This window comes from Vanessa tameamea, chromosome 4 (genome assembly GCF_037043105.1).
Source record: "Vanessa tameamea isolate UH-Manoa-2023 chromosome 4, ilVanTame1 primary haplotype, whole genome shotgun sequence".
Taxonomy (NCBI): Eukaryota; Metazoa; Arthropoda; class Insecta; order Lepidoptera; family Nymphalidae; genus Vanessa; species Vanessa tameamea.
The window spans coordinates 3,846,876-3,873,515 of record NC_087312.1 but is presented as its reverse complement, the minus strand read 5'-3'; the positions used below and the strand labels follow the sequence as shown (position 1 = coordinate 3,873,515).

General features: G+C 30.7%; 3 protein-coding genes across 3 annotated transcripts; 1 reads left to right on the top strand and 2 right to left on the bottom strand.

Moving 5' to 3' along the window:
- Positions 1-1,204: 1,204 nt before the first annotated feature.
- LOC113394337 (integrin beta-PS-like) lies at positions 1,205-5,871 on the bottom strand. The gene is made up of 8 exons (XM_026631610.2): positions 5,699-5,871; positions 4,555-4,952; positions 3,760-4,258; positions 3,349-3,686; positions 2,923-3,039; positions 2,651-2,825; positions 1,740-2,118; positions 1,205-1,537 (listed from the first exon to the last, which is right to left on the bottom strand). Exons 1-8 carry the CDS (start codon positions 5,825-5,827, stop codon positions 1,323-1,325), a joined length of 2,250 nt encoding a protein of 749 aa, XP_026487395.2. The 5' UTR covers positions 5,828-5,871; the 3' UTR covers positions 1,205-1,322.
- A 3,198-nt stretch (positions 5,872-9,069) lies between these two features.
- LOC113394473 (integrin beta pat-3-like) lies at positions 9,070-13,471 on the top strand. The gene is made up of 8 exons (XM_026631791.2): positions 9,070-9,256; positions 9,374-9,780; positions 9,851-10,349; positions 10,551-10,885; positions 11,298-11,399; positions 11,477-11,684; positions 12,375-12,747; positions 13,184-13,471. The coding sequence occupies exons 1-8, from the start codon at positions 9,122-9,124 to the stop codon at positions 13,384-13,386; spliced, it is 2,262 nt and encodes a 753-aa protein (XP_026487576.2). The 5' UTR covers positions 9,070-9,121; the 3' UTR covers positions 13,387-13,471.
- Positions 13,472-13,473: 2 nt separating this feature from the next.
- Positions 13,474-26,338, bottom strand: LOC113394439 (putative autophagy-related protein 11). The gene is made up of 19 exons (XM_064220606.1): positions 25,822-26,338; positions 25,024-25,065; positions 24,908-24,940; positions 24,788-24,811; positions 23,909-23,980; positions 23,756-23,837; positions 23,254-23,339; positions 23,061-23,180; positions 22,067-22,930; positions 21,804-21,993; positions 20,233-21,644; positions 20,033-20,161; positions 19,749-19,950; positions 16,911-19,576; positions 16,568-16,834; positions 16,270-16,417; positions 15,921-16,065; positions 14,246-14,360; positions 13,474-13,801 (listed from the first exon to the last, which is right to left on the bottom strand). Exons 1-19 carry the CDS (start codon positions 26,167-26,169, stop codon positions 13,682-13,684), a joined length of 7,065 nt encoding a protein of 2,354 aa, XP_064076676.1. The 5' UTR covers positions 26,170-26,338; the 3' UTR covers positions 13,474-13,681.
- Positions 26,339-26,640: the final 302 nt, after the last annotated feature.

The window sequence follows — 26,640 nt, the reverse complement described above, 5'->3', positions numbered from 1 at the left end:
GTGCTGAGCGTCTCAAGCGTCGTCGCCTTTAGATTTCATCAAATATTTATAAATAAAAATAAATAAATAAGATATTATGAAGACGTTCGATCGACGTTCCTGCACTGGCTACACATTCCTGTTTCAGGGAGGAACAAGATGAGTATGGCAATTAGCTTCTTTCGTTAGTTTAAAATTTTCGAAAGATCGAGAGTATTACATCCGTTATTTATTCGCCATGTTTAATTAATCCTACAATTGCGCCCCGACGACCAACATAGCAATTTGAGATCATTATTTTTGTTTCATTAATATCGTAATTCAACCCGTAGAAGGTCGTGATACTTCGAACAAATGATCTGGAATTATCCGTCATTATCTTCTGGTCTATTTATATCAAGCATTCGTAATTATTGTCATTAGAATAAATAAATAGTAAGAGGGTGGTCCCTAACGACCCTTAACGATTAAAATTTCTAATGCACATACTTTGATGATTGAACTGATGTCAACTTTAAATCGAACATTTATATAAGTTACTAGGTGTAGCTTGTAACTTCGCTAGCGGTAAAGGGTTAAATTGTCTTCCTGAGGTTCAAGCTTGCTTCAAATAAAATTCGGTTATTCATCATATTCGGTTCAGTGGTTTGATAGACAGGCAGATTTACTTTGGCATTTATGATATTAGTATAGATTATATAATTTCTTACTAACGCCTGTTACAGTATTTTAGCAATTATATATCGATATGCAAATTTGCCATTTTTTATATCATTTTTTTAAATCAAATGATAAGCTCAACTAATATAACTTTATTTACATTTGTATAAAGCGTAACAATTTATTTACTCTATATTTTTCAGTTGACTGACTTTCAAATATCATGTTTATATACCATTTAATTTGATTTTTTACGGGGTGTTTATTCAAACTTAACATATTGTACAGATAGGTTCTTAAAGATATATAGAAAAAGGAAGACTATAATAAAATACTTAGAATCAATACAAGTTGAAGTGCAAGCTACTACCAAATATATTTTTAGAATAAAAAAAATAAAAAAACGAGAGGTGTCGTGGAACACTCGGTTGGCACGAATTTGCTTTCGCTATATACCTATTATGTATTATCTATTAAATATATAATATTAATAGACACAGTGCAATAAATAAATAAAGATTGATAAATCAATGAAAAGAATTGTTATTTAAAGTACGTTTAAAATAAAACTGTACATAATTGAAAGAAATAGAGAGAGAGAAAGAGTCAGTCCTGGCAGAATCATTACGCTTTTTCTTTCGTGACGATTTCTGCCATTTTACTCTACTGTTATAAATTGGACATTATGAAATGAATGATCTCTTTCTAAACGCTGGATTGTGGAACGTTGTTGTTGCTGGCTCGTAAATAGGATTGTCACATGGTGATAGTTGAGCAGTCGCTTCTTTGACGAAACGCTCGTATTCCCGACGGTCCCGTTTGTCGGTGATGTACTTCCAAGCTATTATGGTTGCTAGGCCAATTAGAATTAGCAGCGCTAAACATGTCCCTCCAATGACTGTGTACAAAAATAATCGTTTAGATTAAGATACTTAATTACAGACAAGATCGACGAGTTGAATGATTATTATTAAAAAAATTATCAAGTCTGTCATAACATATTTGTAAATAAGTTTTTATTTCATAATTTAATTTCATCGGATCGGTTAAAAGAATATATTTAGTAAAAGATTTTTTTAACGGATATGATTTTTACGCACCGTAATATGTCTCAGCGTAATCAAATTCCGATTGAATTTTGAGCTCAAGTTCGTATTTGTCTTTGCTGTAGCGATATATAAATCTTGTGTAACAGCCGACATCAATGCGTAACTTCGGGCATTGATACCAGTCGTCGCTCTCATTATATGCCGTGAGATTTTTTTCAGTAGTAATTATAACATTTTCATAGCTCTTGCAATACGATTTTTGTAAATAGCACAACGCAAGCGGTTCAAGATTAAGACACTGACGTTCGTGGCAAGACTTTTCGCCACAAGTGAGTTTACAATATTTGCTAATTACAGTTCTAGCATCCCAGTCGGCTATATCTTGACATTGACATGCACCACATTCGCATATACCACGATTGTTGCATATCTAAAATTAAAAGAGGCATTATTGAAATAACGAACGAATATGAAAATATGAAATTATTTAACTGCATATAAGGTAGTAATAGAAATCTATCTGTAAATTACATTGTTTAATTTTTAATAAAATACGGAAAAAAACATTAATTATTATTTCATACAAATAACATTGTATACTTAGTTCTGCATGGTAATTTTATCATTCTCTAATACACCATTGGGATTAATCATTATACCGCAATGTTAAAAAGGTTCTCAGTACAAATAAATATATATGTATATGTCAATGTAAATGTATTATTATTAAGTTTAATATATTTAAATATTTGTTTAGTAGAAAAGGAGGTTGTAGCGCCATCTAGGCATTCTCTGCCAGTAGCAGACAAAAAAAAACAAACGAAATATTGATATCTAGCAGTAATGTTCACAAAATCACGTTAAGTAACCTAGTGTATTTGCTCGAAGCTTTTTCTTCTAGAGGACAAGAGGCATTAGCCCTAACATATACAATCCTTTACTATTACTTTAAGAAAACTAACGTTATTTCCATCCGTACAGTCTGTGGCATTTGGACAAGCACACACATCCCCTACCCAGCCTGGGCTACATTTGCATACGCCACAGTCGCATTTTCCATTGGGGTAAGAGCACAAAATATCATTAGTGTCTTTCAAACAGCTATCTCGAACGCATTCGCAGTAATCACGTTCGTATCTAAAATTAAAATTATGGATGCGTATTTAGTTTAAGTAATTTCATAAGCCGTATGACGCTATAATGTATCGTAATAATTTTATCTCCTTACACGTACCCGTCTCTACACAAGCATTTTCCACGTATGCAAGAGCCGTGCCCACTGCATATCACAGAATCATCAGGCGCTATACAGGTTGAATTATCATTCGGGTTGCTACATTTATCTCCATATCTGAAAAATTAAACAATTTTATGAAATATTTAAAAAAGTACGAAGGTTAAAATAAAATTTTAAGAACAGCAAAAACGTAGAGAGGTAACTCGTAAATAACTATACGGTCTACTCTAAATTTTAAACGTTAATAAGTATTATATTTTTGAAGTAAATGAGATCCTTAAAAAGGATCGTACAGAGCCTTAGTACCAGACAAATCAGTTTGATACTTTATAATTGAAAAAATATTTTATTACAACTCAAGAGGTTTAATTAAATAATCTAAATTAAAAATCATAACTATTATATTTTATTTAACGTCATTACCTATCTTGGTAGCATTCACAAATACCACATCGCCGTGTCCCGCCGTAATTACAAAGCGATGAATTATGTTTTGTCTCGCAGTCGCAAGAGTTCAACACATTTATGTTTATTTTCAAATTCTCTTTGATCCCTTCAAATACTACATCTATATTAATATTATCCGTGTCGAAGAATCGTAAGAGTTTGATGGTGCCGGTAATTTTCTTTTCTTCGCTTCCCATTACACGACAATTATGATTTTCACTGTGTTTATAGCAATCTGGGTTAAATGAGATTTGTAAATCGTCACGTTGATCGCTTTTCATGTGCACTTTTAACTTTAAATTGCGAATCATTTGCTGTAACAATTGAGGATTATTTATTGAAGATTTTTAAAATATATTAATAGCTTTATAGATAATAATCTGTTACCTTGTAGATTGATTTCAATATAACAGCCATTTCTCTTCCTTTATAAGTAGTCATTTTGGAGCCACTTATTCTTTGACTTAACGACTCGTATATATTTTGTACATCATTTCCGACTGCAAATATTATTCTGATCTCATCTTCAGCTGCTAGTTTATTTATAATACCAACAGAAGGATAGTCCATTTCCAATTCCTTTGTGTAAATACCATTTACCGTGTAACATTTACCATCGTATGGTTGAAAGATACCTGCCCATTTACCATCACCGGTTGCGTGATAAGATTGATCAGTTAAAACTATAATTATCTTCCTTGATTCGTTTCTCCATCCTATTTCATCTTTACAAACTATAACTTGCGCAAGGGCATCTAGAGTTCCTTCTTGTACATCATAGTTTGATCCAAAAGTAGAGCCCTTTACTATATTCTTAAAAATCTCGAAATTGTCAGTCAATTTTAGTCTATTACGAAACGAGTAAGTCAGTGTACTATTTTTGAATCTGAAAATATAATAAAAAAACGTTACAATAAATTTAACAATAATATTGATAGACACATAAGGAGTGCTGTCATGTGGCTTTGTTTCTAGAAAGTTCTGTCCTCGTCGACCCGTAAGCGTCGGAGAAATCAGTGCTAGCAACATAATGAGCCGCCTAACTCATAAGCCTACCAAATGTCTACACTATAAATTACCCTGAATTATACATTTTAGTACTGTGTTTAAGAAGTATAAATTAATTTTCGTAATAATAACATTTGACGTTATTAAAAATCAAAATTATAAGAAGATATTTACTGTGTGTATGGAAGCGCGTTTTTATCTACAAAAGTTCCCATTCCTAAAAATACATTGTTGGTCATATTCTGCATCATTCGGTATATATCTTCACTTTTACTGGCAGTTTTATTCTTAATCTCTTCCATGGAAGAAGATCCATCAAAAAGGAAATATAGATCGACAGGATAGTTATCGGCTTTTTTAAATGAAAATGAAAAATTAACCGTTTCGCCAGGTCTTATATCAATATCGATTTTCTGCGGTTTTATTTGTATAACTTTACCGATTTCAGAATTGAAATTAAGATCTTCTGATGTAGTGATTTTATGTTGTGGGTTTATTATATGTTCAGCTGAGCACCAACTATCGAGATTATCTCTTCCCGACGTGCACCTGTTAGTGCCATTAAAATTGTCCTGAAAATAAAATATTTTTGATATAATGTAACTTATCAGTAACTAAGTGAAATATTACTAATTACTTTATCCGATAATAAACGCGAAGGAGTTTGTTTTCTACATAAAATATCGTTAATACTATTTCCGTAATCGCATGAAGCTCTCTATATTTAAAATGATCTCTATATTTAATTTATCAAAAAAATATGGCGATAGTATTTAATTACTACACACGTTTTAATAGTTTATAGCCGATATGATTTTTTTGAAATAAGGTACACTAAGGGCAGAACCAAGGTGGAATACTCGTCGTCAATTTCTCCAAATGCACATTTTTTTAGAAACCCATAGCCTTATTTTTTTTTTTCGCTGGAAAAACGCTTTAACTGTTTCCCCTACATGATGTGGGGGATATGCGGGGCTCGCTGGAGCTGAAGGTATACTCACGAAAAAACCAGTGGTACCCTCTTCGTCTTTTCGAGAGACGTCACGGGTTCGCTTGCGCATACTACCGTGACGACCTGACGGTAGGCCCAACTCTGCGGGCCACCAGTTCCTATTGGGGGTTCTCGGAGTATAGAAACTATACTAAACCCCTAGCCCCGGCGATACTTATGGCGGGAGGATAAGGTGTCCATAGCCTCATTTACTTCAATACGCATAACATACATTAATTTATTTATGTAAATTAAAAATATATGTTAGTTTGGTTAGTTAATAGGAATTTTTAAGTTTTAATTATTACTAATGAAATGTTTACTTACCATAGAACACCACGAACATACGCTGGTGTCTCTAATGCATTCATTGCAAGTTTTATGCTGTTTACATGAGTTTGAAGTTAACACAATTGGAATGAAAATAAACAAAATTGAATATGAAATAATTATCATTATGATCTGTAAATGTTCGGCCGTATTAAAAAAACGTTTGAATATTCAGCACATTACACGCTTTAAAATGGTAATTTAAGGAAAAATGTGCACGTGCTAAGTGGCATTTAAGGGAAGCGATACAACATCGCCATATCATTATTAAGTAATAATATTATTAATTAATAAGTAATTTATTGTTAATTAATTATATTTAAATCACATTTTTTTATTTCCCTGGAGAAACGCATTACGCGTTTCACCCACGTGGAAATGGCGGGGTGTCTGGGACTAGCCGGTGCCCTGGACGCCGAGTGCGCTCCGGTACACCGGAATACCCACTAAGAAACCAGCGATACCCTCTTCGTTTCTTCGGCGGGCACCACGGTATTGCTTTCGCATGTTACCATGACACCCTGACGGTTGATCCGCCTATGCGCCTCCAATTCCTAGAGGGGACTCCCAGGGTACTGAGAACGCCCCTAGTCCCTGCGGCGCTCATATTTAAATCACCTTAACTTAACTGTGGAAGGTGATAAGGTTTCTACGATTACAATACAATTTTGTAACGACTATAATCGTTGGAATCATATATTTTACGATGATTTGTAGTACAAAGTGACAACGGCAAATTTGATTATAAGCGAAATGCACGTAAGTGCTGCGCAGCTAGTCTGGACTGAACTTTTAACAAAATGTTTATTATGTTTTAAGCGATAAGGTAATTTACTTCTTCTTATAAGAAATCTGAACGTACTATGTGGTCCAAGTGTTCATAGTTTCGACTTAAACATTATTGAAGGGCGGTTATGAAAACAAAAAGTATGCGAGCTTTATCTTAAAAAATATTACTACTGTAATTATTACTAATTATTAATAAAGTGTAATTGTCAGAGGACTCATTGATTTTTGTTCTTAAAAAACTTTGAAAGATTTAATAGCCATTCTTGTCATTCAGTAATCCGTGCGAGCTATTTTGCCACATCGTGAATTTTTTATTTTACCTTTAACTATATATTTTTATTTTTACCTATTCGTTAATTCAAAAGTATATTTTTTTAAAACTATAATTTTATGTTCTTTGTTTAAATATTTTATAAATGGAACTGCCCCTTTACATGAGGATAACTCTACAGGAAAATATAAATGTCTAATTAGGTTGAATCCGTTATTTAAATGGTCGGGCTTTATTTTTGTTATTATTATATTTTAAATGTAAAAGAATATACCTCATTGTATTCATTATTTAGGTAAAATGTTTTTCTGATAATGCAATATTAAAACCAGAAAAGTCTATTTCTGATTAAAAAAGAATGTTACTCATTAAATATATTTTTTGAGTGTCAAAACATTTTACCTTAAGCTGCGTTTTTCATTAAATTAATATAAACAGTGTAACTTTATTATATTAAAAATAACTTTGTTAACCTTTGTACGATGAATGTATAAGCGGATTTTGTTCAAAAATATTGTTTGTGAACTTCGAAATCAATACATGAAATCCGACAGAGATGATGGAGTTTAAAATTAATTTTCCGCCATTATTTACTCATAATAACAGCCGATTATATTCGCTTTAAGCTGGCTATTCACTATGAGATATTATATCCCAAGATATAAATTACATTCTGAAATCGACACTATATGTGGTGTAGAGATCCAGTCAATCAATGGAATAACAGATTTACATATTACTAATTTACTACAAGTTTTTAAAACGGGATATTTACCATGTTTTTTATTTTTATTTGGTGGAGCTCGATATTTCGACATTATCTAAGAATGTCTTGTTCACGAGACTGAAGTTAATGTAATACAATAATAAACAGATGTATTTTTTGTAATGCCTAACTAAGAAAAAACCGTACTAATCTACATAAACATTAGACCAGATGGTGCATCGCATTTCTGAGAAGGTTTTAGATAAAATATTTTTTATACTGTGTTTCGCAGTCTCACTCCACTTATATTGCGACTATTGACATGAACTTATTAATATTATTATAACTATTGTATGAACTTCATGTTCTCGTATAATGAATATATACGCAGAATATATGCGAAATATTACTGACTGATTAATCATCTCCGATATACGATATTGATCTCCGAGACTATAGGTCTGATTGACATAAAATTGAGAATATTTATTCCTTTCACGAAGTAGAATGTGAATAAAAAATGGGGGTCCATAAGATGTTAATGGGGGTCCACGAAAATGTATCTGCTTTTGATAGTAAAGAGCAAAAATGTAAGCATAGTTTTTATAAGGGCCTATCTACATTGTTTTAAGTACCTAACTAAGCAGATAATATTTTAATAAGGCAAGCGACTATTACTTGTCCAAACTTGCGTATTCGATATTACGTACAATTTCGTGTACAGACTTGCAAAGCGCTATCCGCCCGACAATGCTTAATGCTTGTTCAGACATGAACTTGATCACCACTATAAATACTTGATGCCAAAAGTACCTACTTTTTTTTTTCGTCATAAGAGAATCACTAACAAATTCATAGATTTTAATTCCTGAAATACTCGTAGGGTTAATAAGGATAGAATTAAAAGTAGCAATATTAAACACATTTAAATTTAGTTCATATATTAGTGTTTCTCTGTGATCAAACTGTGGTTACGGACACATGCCAATAGGTGGTCCACGAGAAAAATAAGTTTGGGAACTACTGAAGTACACGATTAAGACCAAGAAAATATTTTTGCAAATTGCTTCAGCATGAAAATGGCAAGCGGGAAGCCTAACTGTGATAACATGGACTGGGATGGATAACTTGTATATAATACATACATATGTACATACATACATGTACAACCTGTAAATTTCCCACTGCTGTGTCTAGACTTCCTTCTCTTCTTCTTCGCCTTTGAGGAGAAGGTTAGGAGCATATTCCACCACGCTGCCCCAATGCGGATTGGTGAATTCACATGTGGCAGAATTTAGTTGAAATTAGACACATGCAGGTTTTCTCACGATATTTTCATGAGATGAATTACAAACACAAATTAAGTATGTACATGAAAATTCAGGTTCTTGCCTGGGTTTGAACCCGCAATCATCGGTTAAGATGTACGAGTTCTAACCACTGGGCCATCTCGGCTAACTACGTGTGAGAGGTCTATTAAACAATTATACTGAACGATGTTAATTTGAATCCTTTGATGTTAATTTATATTATATCCTATAGTGATAAACCTTCTTAAAATGACACTTAATTTTCCTTATAAACATTACGCAGACTATATTAATACATCATGAATCAATCAATCCTCTACGCCCCACATCGATGAGCTATAATAATGTGCTTAAAATTTTTGTTATTTTTATTATGCACGAAAATATGTATAGTTTTTTGTGAAACAGGCTGCAGTGATTTTGAAACATGTGGTTCTTGCATTGGTTATGCGTTTGATCGCTGTGTTTGGTGCTCTGCTGTAAGGAAGTTTTGTTTTACTTAAAAAAAAAGTATCAATTTAAATATACTTGTTTATTGTAATGTTGATTTATAAAATCAATTTTAAATATTCCGTTCAATACCAAAAACATTTCAGAAAGAACATGAAGGTTCAAGATGCAAGTCCAGAATTAAGGCAGACGAAAGCAAACTTTGGTGTAAAGGAACCTCTATATATGATCCAGAAACAGAAAATAATGTAACACTAAATAAAGATTTTAATGCAGGAGAAAAAGGAGAACCGGTTATTCAATTCAGACCACAGTACTTGAATATTAAGGCGAGACCCGGAATACCAGTGAAAATTTCAATGTCATATAAACCAGCAAAAGATTATCCGTTAGATGTGTATTATTTGATGGATTACTCTCATACAATGACAAAACATGCGGAGACACTTAAAAATCAGGGATTTAATATCTACAACGAACTAATTAAACTTACAAATAACGTACGTCTGGGTGTTGGAAGTTTCGTTGAGAAAAACTCTTTACCATATGTTGAGTAAGTAAAAATTAACACACTTTTACTGAGATTCTGAGATGATCTATTCATTAAAAACTCTTAATTTCAGTGACACTCAACAAAATTCATATTCATTTAAAAATCATTTGTCTTTGACTGACAACATGAACGAATTCGCAGAAGCTTTAAAAGAAAAACCGAATGGTTCTAATTACGATGATCCCGAAGCCACCCTAGACGGTTTAATGCAAGCAATGGTTTGTAAAAAAGAAGTGGGTTGGAGAGATAATGCACGACGAATTATTGTATTAAGTACAGATTCTACGTATCATAGTGCAGGGGATGGAAAATTTGTCGGAGCAGTTCGACCACATGACATGAAATGTTATGTGGTTAATAACACGTACCAAATGGAACTAGAATTAGACTATCCATCTGTTGGTCAAATAAATAAAGTAGCAGCAGAAAATAATATCATGATTATATTTTCTGCTGATAAAAAAGTTGAACAACATTACAAGACTTTGGAGACAAAAGTATTAGGTTCAAAATATGTTCCATTGAAAGTTGATTCTACACTTGTAAATGTTATTAAAACAGAATACCTGGTAAGTTATTCTAATTATGTTTGATTTTTAATCCAAATTAATTTATTTATTTTATTTATTTATTTTATTTATTGGAAAAGTTACACCATCATCTTATCACTAAGCACTTAAAATTAATATCTGACTTGGGTAACATACAAAGTGATACGTCTTTAAAGGTGTAAACAACATCCATCTATACCATTATTTTTTTATTTTTAGAGTTTAATTAGGAAAGTTTATCTAGATTTTAAGATTCCATCCTTTATGCAATTGACACTTGATCAAGACTGTAGTAGAGATAATGAATGTGAACTCAAACATAATCAATCAGTTGAATTAACTGGTACTCTAACAATAACATCGTGTCCACCAAAAAATAATTACAAGCACAATGTGGAAATTGGACCCCGAATGCTAAATGAGAAATTGAAAATAGAAGTTGATATATATTGTCAATGTGACTGTGAAAAACCGGGAAGTGGGATAGAGAATTCAGATATGTGTAACAATGCTGGGACTTATCAATGTGGAATTTGCAATTGCGACAGTGATAGGTAATATTTCTTCTTTTTTACTTTATTTTTATAACTTTGCTATACATTTTACTACTGGTATACCAGTAACTTTCCACTTGCGGCTTGACCAGTGTGTGATCGCAGGGCGAACAACTCGCGCTTTACTAGTTTTTGGAACGGAGTTCTGTTACGTGGCTTATAATAGAGTGAACTGGCAGAAATCGTCACTTAAGGTAAAAGTTAAAAGCGTCATGACATCGCCAGGTTTCTCTTTCTACATATCTTTCTTTAGTATACGGTTGTCTATGATCTCAATTAAACTTTTTTTTTATTATTTTAATTTACACAGGATTTTTAATAACAATTTTGCCACTGTCATTTAATTGAAAGAAATTTCGTTCCAACCGAGTGTCCCAAGACACCACTCGTTTTTTTACTTGTGATATTTCAGGTATGGATCTACTTGTCAATGTAATGGAATTTCCACAGACGATGAAGATCAATGTAAAAAGAATAATCAAACTCTACCCTGTAGCGGACGTGGTACTTGCAGGTAATTAAGTTTCTTGTTACAAAATTGCCTTGTACAATATGACTTGTATTTATTTAAATCTCTTTTTAATGATTTAGCTGCGGGAAATGTGACCCATGTTTATCGGGTTTCTCGGGTCCATACTGCGAATATGACGACACAGCATGTCCCAGCCCCGAAGGTTTACTTTGTGCTGATCATGGTATATGTAAATATGGACAGTGCCAATGTTCTCCCAGTTGGATCGGTGAGGATTGCAGGTGTCCGATTAATAATGAAAGTTGCAAAGCTCCCTATTCTAAAGAGGTAACGTAAAAAAATTTTTTAATTCAAAATAATTGTGCTAAAACGAAACGACTTATTTTTTGTGTCTATAAAAACAATCTTTCATGAATATAATTTCATTATTTGTTTGAACCCACAATATAGTAAAATATAAGAAGATTAAGATTTCAATTAAAATAATTTGAATTTCAATAGCAAAATTAAGTTCCTTATTATCAATTTTCATTCATCACGGACGATGGTAGCGACGCTATCGGCAGATTCATCGGCCGAGCGGCGGGTGTTTCAGAAAAGACCATCCTAGCATTGCTCTCTCTGATCGAGCACGGAGCAGGGCCCGCTGGATTGTAGTAATTAGGATTAAAAAAAAAAAAAGAAAATAATAAAAAAAAAAAAAATCACCATATACAGTATTATTATATATTATATATTATCATATATTATTTATTATGGACTATTTATATATTATGTTAAATAGAAAAAAAAAAAAAAAATGTCAGTGTGGGCCACGTCTTCCAAGAAGACGACAAGGTCGAAGTCCAGCGAAGATCTGCTGATGTTCAGTAAAAATATAAAATAACGCCACAATTTATAAAAATAAAATGTAAAAAAAGGCACGGGCAACTGTGAGCCCGTGGATGTTGTAAAGTAAATAAAAAAAAAAAATATATCAATTTTCATATTGATATTAAATCTAAAATTGTTTATCAGGTATGTTCGGGTAATGGTGAATGTTCGTGTGGGAAATGTGAATGTAAAGTTTGTTCTGGTCAATTTTGTGATGATTGTGAAGAAGTAGCAATGAAACGTTGCAAGGAGTTGGAAGATTTTGCATATTGTAATTTCAACGAAAATAAAAAAGAATGTGATTTGAAATTTAATCAAACAAACACTGAGGTTACTCTTGTTAACAAGACAGAAATAAATTCACCAGATTGGTACATGGCTAAGTACTGGTGTAGAAAAGTCTTGGAAGACGAAAACATTTTTGTATTTAAGTATTATTATTCAACGTCTTCCAACAGCAAGTTACATCTCATTATTCAGAATGAGTTAGAGAAGCCACCAATTGCTAATGTGTGGAGTAAGTAAATTAATTCAGATTCCATTTAAACAAAAATATTTTGAATATATTATTTCCACCAAGAGGAGTTTCGATATACAATTGTTTTATTATGTATTGAAACTTTAGTACTATTACAGTACAACTTGATAATCAATTATTTTATTTCTGTCAGTATATTTTTTTATGTCCTGTTATTTCCGCGTCTTTAAGATTACAATATTGTAAATATATTTTAGAGACCGTTAATACCTTATACCTTACCTTACCGTTTATGCCTTCTCTCTCGCCTCACTGCAATACTCCGCTCTATTTCTCTTGCCCTGCTTACATTACAATATATTCGTTATACCAAAACAACAAACTTTCTCCAACACTCAAACAGGAGGGCTAAGCCTAGGAGTGGAACATTTTCAGGCTACATTACTTTATTAAAAACTTGATGTTTCTTTCATAGTTGCTGTTGGAAGTGTAATAGGTGCGGTATTATTGATTGGACTGATAACTCTAATTGCGTGGAAAATTCTCGTTGACTTACACGATAAAAGGGAATATGATAAATTCGCAAATGAGTCTGCTGCTGCAGGATTCGATACATCTATAAATCCTTTATATGAATCACCAGCTACGACCTTCCAGAATCCCGCCTATAATGGCTGATCATATGTAAATTTAAATGACAAAAGTCGAATTATGAAATTTAAGTTACAAATTATAATAATGTTACATATTAAAAGACCATTAATTTTCGTTTTTTATTTTTTTCATCACATAAAATTTAATTAATATACAATATATAAATTATTATAAAACATTTGTAAAAATAAATACAAAAACAACACCGACATCGACTTTAGCACTGGTTTTAATAATTTCATGATAATATTGAAGCATTCTTGTATATAATTGAATTATTTTTGGGTATTTTATTTGAATCCATTTTCAAATTGGTCAACTATTTTTTGGCCGTCCGAGTATTTTGACGATCTTGCGAACGTTTAAGACGTGTCGGTGTCTCGTCATTATAAAGTTTCTTCTCTCGACGTTGCTCAATATCAAGCTTAGCGAGGACTGCCTAAAACCAAAATTATATTGATATAACTAAAGATATTAATTAAATACCAACCATTGATTAGTTCTCATATAAGCTATCATATATCATAAACACTAATGTAAATCTTGCAGCGCTGCTCCTAGGATAGAGCGAATGAGCGAATGTCAAAATTCAGGGTTCTAATGGTAAGTTCAATTGATAGCGAAGTGTGCTCAAAATAGGTCTACACCTATTTTGAGATCCGGAGGGCTATTGGGGCGGGGCAATGGCAGGGCATACATACAATACATTCTTAAGAGTTTATTTCTAAGGTGATAAAGGTATGTTATTTATACATGCAAGGGTCTCTTAATGGTGGTAAATCGTAGAGAACTAAGGAACGCCAAACGATAATAATGTTTTTTTGGATCAAAGTGAATATAAAAAACATTAGTTAAATATGTTAAATTATAAAAACATACTAACTCTATGTGTCTCCAATTTGCCACGCTTAGGTCTAGTGCATGTTTGTTTGAGTTCTAGATCTCCAGCGGAACGCCCTTCGTCAACAGCATTCTTGCTTACGGCGTTGCAGTTACAACTAATAAAGTTAAAGTTCCGATAAGTAAATAAAGTTTATTAGTCTTATTCCAGAATGTCTTAATTTATAATTTCATTTGGGGTTAGGTTCGGGTCATGAAATTCATCATTATTATCCTTGCTAGAATATTCGAAACTAGTTAACTATACAGGAAAAAAATTAGTAACCAAGTATATCTTTAAAAATGCAAATAATATTTATTTAAAAAATTATGATACGTAAATGAGAACTAATATTTACACGGGTTACAAAATTGTTGTAGACATAATATATACATAAACAGATTTTATTATATACATATGTCAAAGAAAATTGACTTTCCTCACTGATCGTTTGTGGCTCTTAACAAAGCCAGTATGAGAATATTTTAAATTAAATAGTTTACTACGACTGTGTCAAAGTTAATGCAAACAATCCTCTAAGAAGTATTTGTATCAGATGGTATTGTAGAATGAAAGGTTTTATATCTTTCTAGTTAAAACTGGATGTTTTAAGGGTAAGGGTAATTCACCTAAATTGACTGTTTTTTTTTCACTCTTGTCGATATACTCGTCGACAAATCATTACTATTGACTTCAAAAGTGACTTTTATCTACGTTATATTCAAAAATTAATCAAAGTTTCACGGGCGTAGCAAAGTTAAATTAATAATAGATAAGTATAAAAGATTGACACGACCAACAAAAACAAGGTAAAATTAATTTATCAGAGGGACGTTGCTACCGGTCTACGAGACTCATAATTAGCATTAAGCTTAAATAAACTCATAAAAAATTACAAGTCCAATACATCTAGATCAGTTCATTTTCTGAATTGCGATTTTCTTTTTAAAGAATATCTCTACTGATCATTATTGGCAGCTTAATCTCTGTGTGTTTGTTATTTTTTAAACGAGACGAGTTATGGGACTAACGAAAATAACTGATGATGTTATTATTATGCGACAACTATTACACGAAAATGTAAATAGATATGATTCTACACTTTATAAATTACAAGTCATTCTTAAGTTTAGAAATAATGACAGCAATTAAGGAACCGTTTCAGTTGAATTTTTAATATACTATAAACCAATAATTCGATTCAGAATTGTAATTCAAGAGTAAAACGTAAACGATTGTGTTTAATAGTTGCCTTCAATTGAGAAAAATAATATCAAAATGTCGACAGAAGATAATTACTCCAGGCGGCTATATTTGTTTATTCTTTATTGGTTTACTATAATAAGTTAATTTAAATGCCATTTTATAAAAAACAATACTTTAAAAACAAATATAATCATTACTGTATACCATGGTCACTTAAATTACGTACAATATTTGAATATGTCATTAATATTGTATTTGTTGCTTTGTGTTACAAAAGATAATTTTAACAAATATACCTATTAATGAAAAGTTAATTTTAAATTTTTCTTTTTTATTTTACTTTACGGCAGAGTTACTTTATTAATTTTTGAATAACTGTTGCCGTTAATAACACTTTTTTTAACCTGAAGGGTTAACCGCTTACTAATATTTTAATTATAAAGTTAGTGTTAGTGAAAGCACTTGTACGTACACATCTTTCTCGGCAATAGCTGGCGTTTTATTTGTTGTTTCTGGACTATTATCACGAGTTGGGTTTGGAGTATTTCTGCAAACCGCTTCCCTTACTTCCTGTAGGCGACGCCATTCTTCTGCTACTTTACGATCTAGGTCAGCCACTATACACAAAATATATCATGTTTAATTTTTGTGATTAAACTTCCTCCTATCATCTACTAAAAATATAATGGTTACATTATAATTTTTATATCATATTCAATTTATTCAAATAGGCAACGCGTTATATAATTTGTAAAATACTTAGATTATTTTAATTAAAATCAGTAAGTATAGTTACTCCGTTACACGAAATAATCACTCACTATTTTTCTGTGTTTGTCGCTGTTTATTCCTTAATTCGCTCTTTAAAGAGTAAATTCTTTTCTGAAGAGTTTCCTCCTTACTTAGTCTTTCTTTCCATGTCCGACATACTTTCAAATGCAAAAAAGATAGCTCCTGAGCGTCCAAAACCTGGAATTTACATCTAGGTGCTATAAATTATGATGATGTCAATAAAATTGTTAATCTCTAATTTGTTAAGATTAACTCAGTCAGGAATCCATATAAGATATATTAATTTGAAACACGATATAGCAATATGAAAAAAGTTACTTTGCTTACTTCAACAGTATCGTTTAATATTTTGTTAGCAATATATTTTAAATATGCCATCTCAGCCATTTTCCGTTGATCAACATCAACTTGTTCGAATATGTTACGTATCGTGTCAGAAATATTTATGTCAAGCGAACAAGTACAGGGTCCGTGTGATCTCTTTTTTGGTTTTACATTAAAAGCGTCTACGATTGTTTTTGTTAACGTTTTATTTTCTGTTCGAGATCTGCCTTTTTTCTTTTTCAATTCTGGCGTTAGAATTTTGACTGGAATCTACAATAATTATTAAATTAGTCTCATTTCGTTGATAAAGATTTTTTTTTTACATTTACGTATATATTTTGATTACCTCATCCAAAATCAAATTATTATTAAGTTTTGATTTCAAACAACGGTTTTCATTACCAAGTTTTTCTGCTTTACGCATAGCTTCTATACTCATAGATCTAAGGTTTTCTATTTCATTTCCATGTTTATTTATTATTTCATGTACTGCTTCTTCGTGAAGATATTGAATATTTTCAACTCCTTGATTGTGTTCACTTATAATATGCTTGATGTTATTTTCGTATTGAGTTTTAACAGCATCTAATTTCTTATTGTAATATTTTTCTAAAGCTTTTAGGGTATCAGTAAGTTGCTCTATTTTATTTTGATAATCTACTTCAGCTACATCTAATTTTACTAATATGCCACGATCGGTGACTTTGTATGTGGGCTTGATTTTTGATTTTGCCGATACAGATTCATCAGACGTGGTTTTTAATAAACTAGATTTTTCAGATTGAGATGATCCACTTTTAACAAACACATTTTTTTCGCTATAACTTTTCCGCAATGGTTTAACATTATCAAAATTAAGATTATTATTAAAGTCGATATCATTTCTTACAAACTCCAGAACGTAGTTGAGTCCATAATTATTTTCATAAAGTTTCGGTTCTTTTGTGTCATTACGAAAAATTTCTTTTATAACAGAAGTATTAGCGTTAATACGAGATAAATTAGGATTTGAATTACTATTATAAATTGATTGGACAGTTGATTGTATTTCTTCTTTTTGAGTCTCTGTAGTGTCGACATCATTAGGTCTGTTTGTTAGTTTTTTTTTAAAGCTTTTAGTTTGCGATTTCTGCAAATCTTTTTTCAAATGGACATTATTTTTAGAAATTTTCTTATGCTGATTAATAACTTGATCATCACTTACATTCAAAATTGTAGAAGTAATATTAGATTCATCTGCGTTTTTCGAGCTATTACTATTAATTTTGGTATCTGAATATATTACCCATCTAGAAGAAGCATTTGTTGCTCTATTATAAGAATCTAAAGACTTTGTATCTGCATCTGATACATTGGTAGTTGAGAGATCTTTAAAAACTCTAGGTAATTTAATTTTTAGTTTCAGTTTAATACTATCGTCTTCTTTTTCTCCATCAGCCGATTGTTTCTTAATATCTTTTATGATTTTATGTCTGGTTTGAAGTTGGTCTTCATTTGTATGAATAATTGCTCTTTCCACTATCATATTTGTCAAACCGTTTTGAGACCAAGGTTTGTTGTCATTGTTACCTTGATCATCGAAGATGCTTTGGCTTTCTTTATAAATTAAAAACATATTTTTATCTGTTGATGTAGGTGAATCATCAAATACAATATTTTCTTTAAAGCTATTATTGCTATCAAAATCATTTTCAAAGTTTTTGTGTTTTTTATCAATGCTACATGATTTTAAACTTTCAGTTTGGTCTTTGCTTGTAAAATTATCAGTATCACCAGTATTTTTAGTTGTATTAGTTAGTATTTGTGTACTGCAAATGTCAATAACACTATTATTGTTAACCGATGAGTTTAAATTATTGAACACAGGGGATTTTACATAACCAGCGTTATCTAATATCTTGCGTTCATTATCATTCAAAATTTCATAATTATGTAAATCCGTTATAGAATATTGTTCAAGCCTGCCAAGACTAAGGTTTTTTATTTTGTAGTTCATATAGATATATTTTACGCTATCAACAGTAAGCTTTCCGTCTTCAGTTTTAAAAAAATCAGTAAGATTTAAATTTCCTTTTTCTTTATTAAATTTTAGTAAATCGGATGCATTCTCTATAGACGCTGTTAAAATATTATAATTACTTTCATTTTTATATTCGTTTAAGCTGGCTTGGGTTTCAGTTTGAGAGTAATCATCTTTACTAATTGAAAGTACATCTGTCTGAGTTGTAAAATTTGTGGTTGGTTTATTTTTTATTTCTTCAAAATACTTTTTAAGCTTAGAAATTTCGTTACTTTTTTCTTCTATGGCAGATTTTGCCTTTTCGATGTGTTCTAGGCAGTTATTTTTGTCTTTAATTTCTGTATCAAGTTTTTCTTGTAATCCCCTGATAACGTTTAGAGAATTATCGTACTGATCTTGAAGGGATATATTTTCTTCTCTTAATTTCATAATATCACTTTCATTTAATTGTGTAACTCTATCAAAAATTAACTTATGATTCATAATTTCACCTTCTAAATCATTTATAACCTTTTCATACTCAATTTTCTCATTTTTGAGGTTCTCTAAATGTTCTTCGAGTTTTTTTCTTCCCCTGTGTATTTCTTCTTTTTCATTAATTATATTTTGTCTTTCCTTTTCTGCAATGATTTTAGCTTCATGGGCTTTGGATTTAAGTAATTGATATGAAGCTTGTACATTTGATAAAGTTTTCTCTAAGGAAGAATTTTTTTCACTAATATACTTATTTATTCGGTCCAATGATACAATAATATCTTTGACTGTGCTGTTAATCTTGGATAAGTTAGTATCTCCAAGATATCTTAGCTCTAATTCCTTTATTTTGGAAATAATTTCTAGTCTTTCTTCTCTGAGATCTTTTATTTGTATAAGGTTCTTATTTTCATCTTCTAATGAGTCGTCCATAGTTAGTTTTGAAGAATTTAGTTGGCTTCTATTTTCATTTTGTTGTTTTGCCAGTTCCATTTTCATATTATGTGTTGCCTTTGAATCTGTAACAAATAAAATTTAGTAAAATTATAAAATTATTACATTAAGTTAATTTCGTAAAATAGATGATAAATCTGAGATCAAGACATTTATCCACCGATAACAGTACATGCAGTACTTAGTGAAGTAAATATTTTCTATAAATATAATTTAATAAAAATATATAGGTATTACGATGGGCCTCTATCGTCTTAAAAGATTGATTAATTCTTTCGTAGCTAAGCTGCCTTATTTGCTCTCCAGATTCAATTACTTCATCCAAATTGTATTGGAGTTTTCTTATTTCATCTTCTAAATCGTTGATATGGTTTTCTAAAGTATATATTTTCTTGTCTTTATTAATAATCTGTTCTGAAAGATCACTTGTAAGAAATTCCTAAAAGTATTAATATAGTATTAATAAAGAGTTTACTTATTTGTAATATCTAATAATAATAAATTAATTTGAGATTTTTTACCGATTCCTCTAATTTATCAAGTAAGTCTGTTATCTTTTTATGATAAGATATTTTTTCGTCTCGAAGACTATCTATTTCTTTTTTTATATCCTGATAGCAGACGTGTAGAGATTCAGATTTAGTTGAATTCTAAAACAGGGTACATCAAGTTATCATTACCGATCTCATAATTAACCTAATATCAAATACAATTTGTTAACCTCAACACGGGCTTTTATCAAAGCCTTTTCTAAGCCTTCGTTATGGATTAAAAGACTTTTGCTTTCATTATTTAAACTGAGATTTTCTTGTTGCAATTTATTCAAAATTTCTAGTTGCTTTTGTAATTCCTTTTCTAAAATTTCTCTTTCTATTTTCAGTTTTTCGTGAGATTCGGTCAGTTCTTTAAAGTTTTTTTCTAAGTATCCATACTCATTTGTTAGCGTGTTTAATTTTAATTTCATATTTGAATTTTTAGTTTTTAAAGAATGTATACTAGAAGATGCTTGTCGATCTTGAACCTCCAAATTTTTAATTTTTTCATTTAAGTGCTCATTTTCCTTATTTTTGTTTTCCAATGTGTTATATAAGTCAATAATTTCGGCAGTTTTGTCGTTAAAGTCTCTTTGTAAATCATTGTTTGTGTCTTTTAATTTTTTATAATTTTCTTTTAGATTTGAAAATGATTCCTCTATATTTATTTTATCTTTCAAATTTAATTGTAACACTTCGTTTTCTTCTCTCATAATTTTATAAGCATTAAGTGAACCTTCTAATTCGTTTTCTATTTGTGACATTTTGTTTTGTAATTTATTTCTTTCGGTTATTAATTTTTGATAAGCTTCATTTAACTTTACGTATTCTTCCTGGAAATATTCAGACTTATTTAACTGGTCTAACATAGATTCACTTTCTTTTTTTGTTAATTGAAAAGCATATAGCACGTTATCGAGCTCAAAGGTTTTGTTATTTAAATCCTCTTGTAGCCTTGCTTTTTCATTTAAAAGATTTTCGTGACTTTCTTTTAATTTATTAAATTTTTGTACGTAATCTTCTTGTTTCAGAAGGGCGTTTTTTAATTTTTCTGTTTCGTGATTGACTTCTTCGAAAGATCTTTTAAGCTGTTCATTTTCATTTTGTAAAAAATGAACACTTTCTAGGTTTATTTCACGCAGTAACTGAATTTCTTTTAAGAAATACACGTTATCACTATTCAAACTTTGATCGATTAATCTTTTCGGACTATCGTTGTCTGTTTGATATTTGATTTCTATACTTTCATTACTTTCCTCAATGTTGGTGTTTTCGTAATTTTTGACATTTTGAAGGATTTCTAAGCTTTCTTTTTTTGCGGAATGGATTGAGCTTATTGCAATTTTCTTTTCACTTTCAAGTAATGTCACTTTATTTTCAAAATCGTCGTAGATACTTTTTACTTGTTTTACGAGATTCTCGTTTTCAAAATTTTTACGATCAAGTTCGTCAGTTAAAAAATTTATTTCTTGAGATTTACTATTTATGATATCGTTTAAATTTTCCACGGCACTATTATTACTATCTTGTAACTCATGTATTTGTATTTGGTATTTCTCTAAATAGTTATCTAAATATTGATTAGTATTTTCATATTTACCTTAAAATAATAAAAAAATAGTTGATAATATATTAAGTAATGTTCATAAATAATACAAAAGCTGAATTGCATCAGTGTTATAAACTAAGTATATTTGATATGATAATTATAATATAATATTTAATAATGTAATAACATTTTAAATTATTAATGTATTACTTTTCCAAGCCTCTATTTCTAGCTTCAACTCATTGATGACATCCAGTTTTTTTTCAAACTCCTCTTGAAAATATTGTTTCTCCTCTTCACTACAACACAACGCATCCTTTAGATTTATTATTTGTTCCTTTTGTGATTTTATTTCATCCATTAGTTCCATAGATTGTGTATTATCTTCATTTTGAAGAATCTAATAATACAAAATAAATATCTAAACAAAATTAAAGGTATAAAAACAATAATATTTTTTATCAGTTTCTAACATTGTTGCTATCTCCATTTAAAATACTATCAATTTGATTCGTGAGGCTTTTTATTTGTTGATCCTGGCACATCATTTTACACTCACATTCTTTCAATTTACAAATTAAAACATTTCTTTGTTTTTCATAAGACAAACAAATTTCACTTATTTTGTTTTCAAGCTTGATATTTTCGTTTCTTAGTTCATCAATGGTCGCAGATTTATTTTTGTTAATTTCCTTCTCAGCCTTTAATTTTGTTTCAATATTCGCTGTCTCTTCAGAAAGTACATAATAATGTTCTTTTAATGCATCGAGATCTTCCGAACGCTTGCGATAATATTCTCTGTCTTTCCATAGCTCATTATATTCCCTAACTTTATTTTGTAAGCATTCAAACTCACTTTCTAATTCAAAGAATTTTTGACAACGTACAACAAGGCTATCTCTCTCGTGTTTCAGATTATCATAACAATTCAATAAGTCATCATAATTCAGTTGTAAATTTTTCAAACGCTTAAGATTTTTTGCATTAATACCGTCGTCTTCAACCACAAAACATTCATCTAATTGATCGTCTTCAATTTTTTGAGATAAACTGTCTTTGCTGAGTATCTCTTTCATATCTTCATTCTGCATGATGTCAGCAACAAGATGGGCTCGTTTAGTATCTAAACTAGGTATTTTGCTCTCAGCAGACGTTAATGCAAAAGCAGTTTCAACACGTGTTACTATTTCAGCTCGGTAACATGAGCAATCATTTTTTACTGAACTAGAATCCTGTGCGCAAGGAGCAATTAGAGCAAGGCTGAATTTTTCTAAAACTTTAATTTTAAATATAATTTTCCCCTGAATATTTATGCCTCTGATGTCTTTCCCATGAGTCTGAAAGAGAATAAAAAAATCCATAGTATATATATTTTAAATAATTTACAACATGTAAATGTTGCTACATTTACATGTTGTAAAATATTAGTAATAATATAAATATGTATATGCTTAATTAATAACTCACCAATAAATCCAAATATTGTTTATATTTATCATTTTGGCATAACGTTCCGAATATTTTTTCTAGTGCTGTATAAATATGTGCGTAAATGCAATATGGTTCACAAACATCATTTTCCAAAACCTGTTACACAAGAAAATTGGCATCAATTTACCTTATTTCTATTTCGTAATTTCTAATAAAATTAAAAACTCACCGCAATAGTATTTTGCATGGCATTTAATTTGGCATCTTTGCAGATGATAGTTTCTTGTAATTCATCAATTCTGTTGTCATGAGCAGCTAATAATATGAAATTGATATTTTAAATAAAGAGCTTGGTGAGTCTTATTTATATATCTACACTATTTAAAACCATCAGTATTAAGAAAAAGAAGGTCGGGAAACGAGCCTTACAGTAGTCGCATAGGATGTGTAATATCTTCCATCTTACGCTGGTAATAAATAATATTAACGATATAGCCTCTCGGATAATAAGTTGGTACCATCTGACAGCCAACTTTTGCACAGCGCACTCATTGGTCATATCAAATAACGCGGGCTTCCCCGGCTTTCTGTTACACACTTCCGTCTCTTTTCACGATAATACTTCCACAGATTGTAGGAAAGTGAGAGAAAAGATGTTACACAACAATAAATATTAGATACAAGATAATTAAATAAATAATTCATTAATATGCAGAAAAAATCTGCCTTACATGTACTTTCATCCAATTTAGATATTTCAATTTGGTTGCCTTTCGTGTCCATTCTCGGTGTTGATACTTTCCCCATAGTCCACTAAAAATATTTATTATTAAAATCAAATATTTTAATAAAAACTTAATTTAAAAAAAAATTATAATAGAAACGTTTTTTTTTAAATAATTTATTTTTGTCTTTACTTTATGTAAGCTTACCTCATAACCTCGTGATTTACCAGTCTGTAAATATAACACTTATTGTGAATTAAAATAACATATTACTATTAAATCTAACGTTTAATGTTTTTGATATATGATAGTTATTTATCGAGGAATCTTCGACCAATTTCAGGAGAATTATTTTCCCATAAGCATAAAGAGAACGTATCATGTAGCTTTAATACGGCATAGTTGAAAAATTGTATATTTTGCCTCATATAGCCGAAATGGCCATGAGACTAGACACCAAAATCTTAATCGTAAAAGTGGATTCAAAATTTAACCTGCTCGTGTTCGAATTAGAGCACCATGAATTTTAATGTGCTTAATTTATACATATAAATACCACTGAAGTATCTGTCAAATTTATGGCATATTTTAAGTTAAAATATCTATTTGCGAGTTACCAAAACAAATGCAATTCTTTTTCAATTTTGTCTGTCGGGGCAGGGATGTCATCGAAACTGCAAAACATTATATGTTTTGCCTTGGTGAAAACATAGAGAAGACACATATTACTATACAGACTGCAGACTTGCTGTCTGATGAAAATCTACCCCCAGCGTTTCCACCAACTCGCATTGACCAGCACTGGGACATCAACAGACTGTTACTTATATACTATTCAATTTACTAACCTCGGCGGTGTATCGACTGGGCTGTAACAAATATATATGTTTTTTTAATAGCCTAATCATTATATATAATTAAACAATTTAAAAACGAAAAATATACCTCGTCCCCTCTTGATTTGCCAGTCTGAAAGAATTAATAATTTAAGTCATATATTATAGTGAACAAAAATGATGTAATTTTATTAAAAAATACCTCAAATGCTTCTGAGTCAATTCCCTGAAAATAAAAAAAATACATATAATACAAGTACTAAAAAATACATTTATATTTATAAATATCTGGTATAATATAATTGTTTGGTATATATTTTACCTCTGTGAAACCAGAAAGATCCAAATCAAGGCACTGTAATAATATAACAAAATTATTAGTACTCACAATATCCAGATCAAAATATCCATTATAGGTATGATAACAGTTTTTCTCACCATTTCATCCAGTTCCTTATTGGCTGCCTTAATAGCTGCATGCTGAAAACATAAAATGAATTAGGTATTTAATCAAACACTTCGGCATTTAGTAGTTTTTCTGAGATTCCTTTATTGTATAAATATAATTAGATCAAGAATAAAAAAAACTCGAGTGTATATGATTAAATAGTTTGATTTATATAATTAATTTTATATTCGATAGTGTTCATTATTGAAGAAGTGAAGCAATCATAAATTTTAACCAATAACAATTAACCAACAATGCAAACTTTATGAAAAATATATGTGTATCATAACATAAACATAATCAGCCTGTAAATTTCCCACTGCTGGGCTAAGGCCTCCTCTCCCGTTCAGGAGAAGGTATGGAGCATATTCCACCACGCTGCTCCAATGCGGGTTGGTGGAATACACATGTGGCAGAATTTCGTTGAAATTAGACACATGCAGGTTTCCTCACGATGTTTTCCTTCACCGCCGAGCACGAGATGAATTATAAACACAAATTAAGCACATGAAAATTCAGTGGTGCCTGCCTGGGTTTGAACCCGAAATCATCGGTTAAGATGCACGCGTTTTAACCACTGGGCCATCTCGACTTGTATGTGTATCACATATTCCAAATTTAACGCAGTTGAAGCTTTTGGAAAAGCTTGTATTGAATATATGATTAAATTTCAAGATTGAAACGATGTTAGGTCTCTCTCCTTTAAGGTAACTCTACTCTTATTTATCCGATTACTCTTTAAAAATCATTTTAAGATATATAATGTATATGATTATTATTTTACTCACAGCATTAGCTATATCACATTTTTGTTCACACGTTAGATCCAAGCCATCGTAAGCGGCCAACATTTGTTCAAATTCTCCTATCTTGCGTTTCAATCGAGCGATCTCTGCATTCTTGGATGTCATTAGAGTATTGACAATCACGTCGGTCGGTATATATTTGGGTCGATGCGTTTCATTATTCCTTTTAATGATCTCGACTAAGTGTTCTGTTTTGTCTGAACAAAAGTGAGACCAGGCTCTCGCGTCCGTGCATGATGAGTAGGCCTTCAGTTTACCTTCATTTCGTGCCGGAAGGTCGAATAGATCATATTCATTAAATACGCGTTCTCTTTTAGTTATAAATGACATTGCCGAAAACTTTGTTCACAGTAAGTAAATATTATTTGTTTAAACATATAGGCGTTTCTAGTTTTTACGTTTTGTAGTTATCAGTTATCATTTTACGCATAATAACATTGTATTCAAAAATATTTTGCAACCTTATTACGTACGGTAAAATGTAAATAAGAAATATATAAAATATGTATTATTAATTGTCATCAGTAATCAGGACGGAATGGTGACTTATAATTATAGAATGTCAAATTTGAATTAATGTAATTTTTTATTGTCACTTTAAAAAGGTTTTAAGATTTTACTCATTGAGGCATTATTTAGATACGTTAATATCTATACGGATAATACAGAGAATATTTATGCTTAGGATCGGATTTGCGATTCAATTAAGAAATGCTGCTAGCATTAATTTTTATTTGTATACCATTAAGGCCTTAATGAACATAAATTTCTATAAAGCTAAGTAGTCACTAGTGACATAAG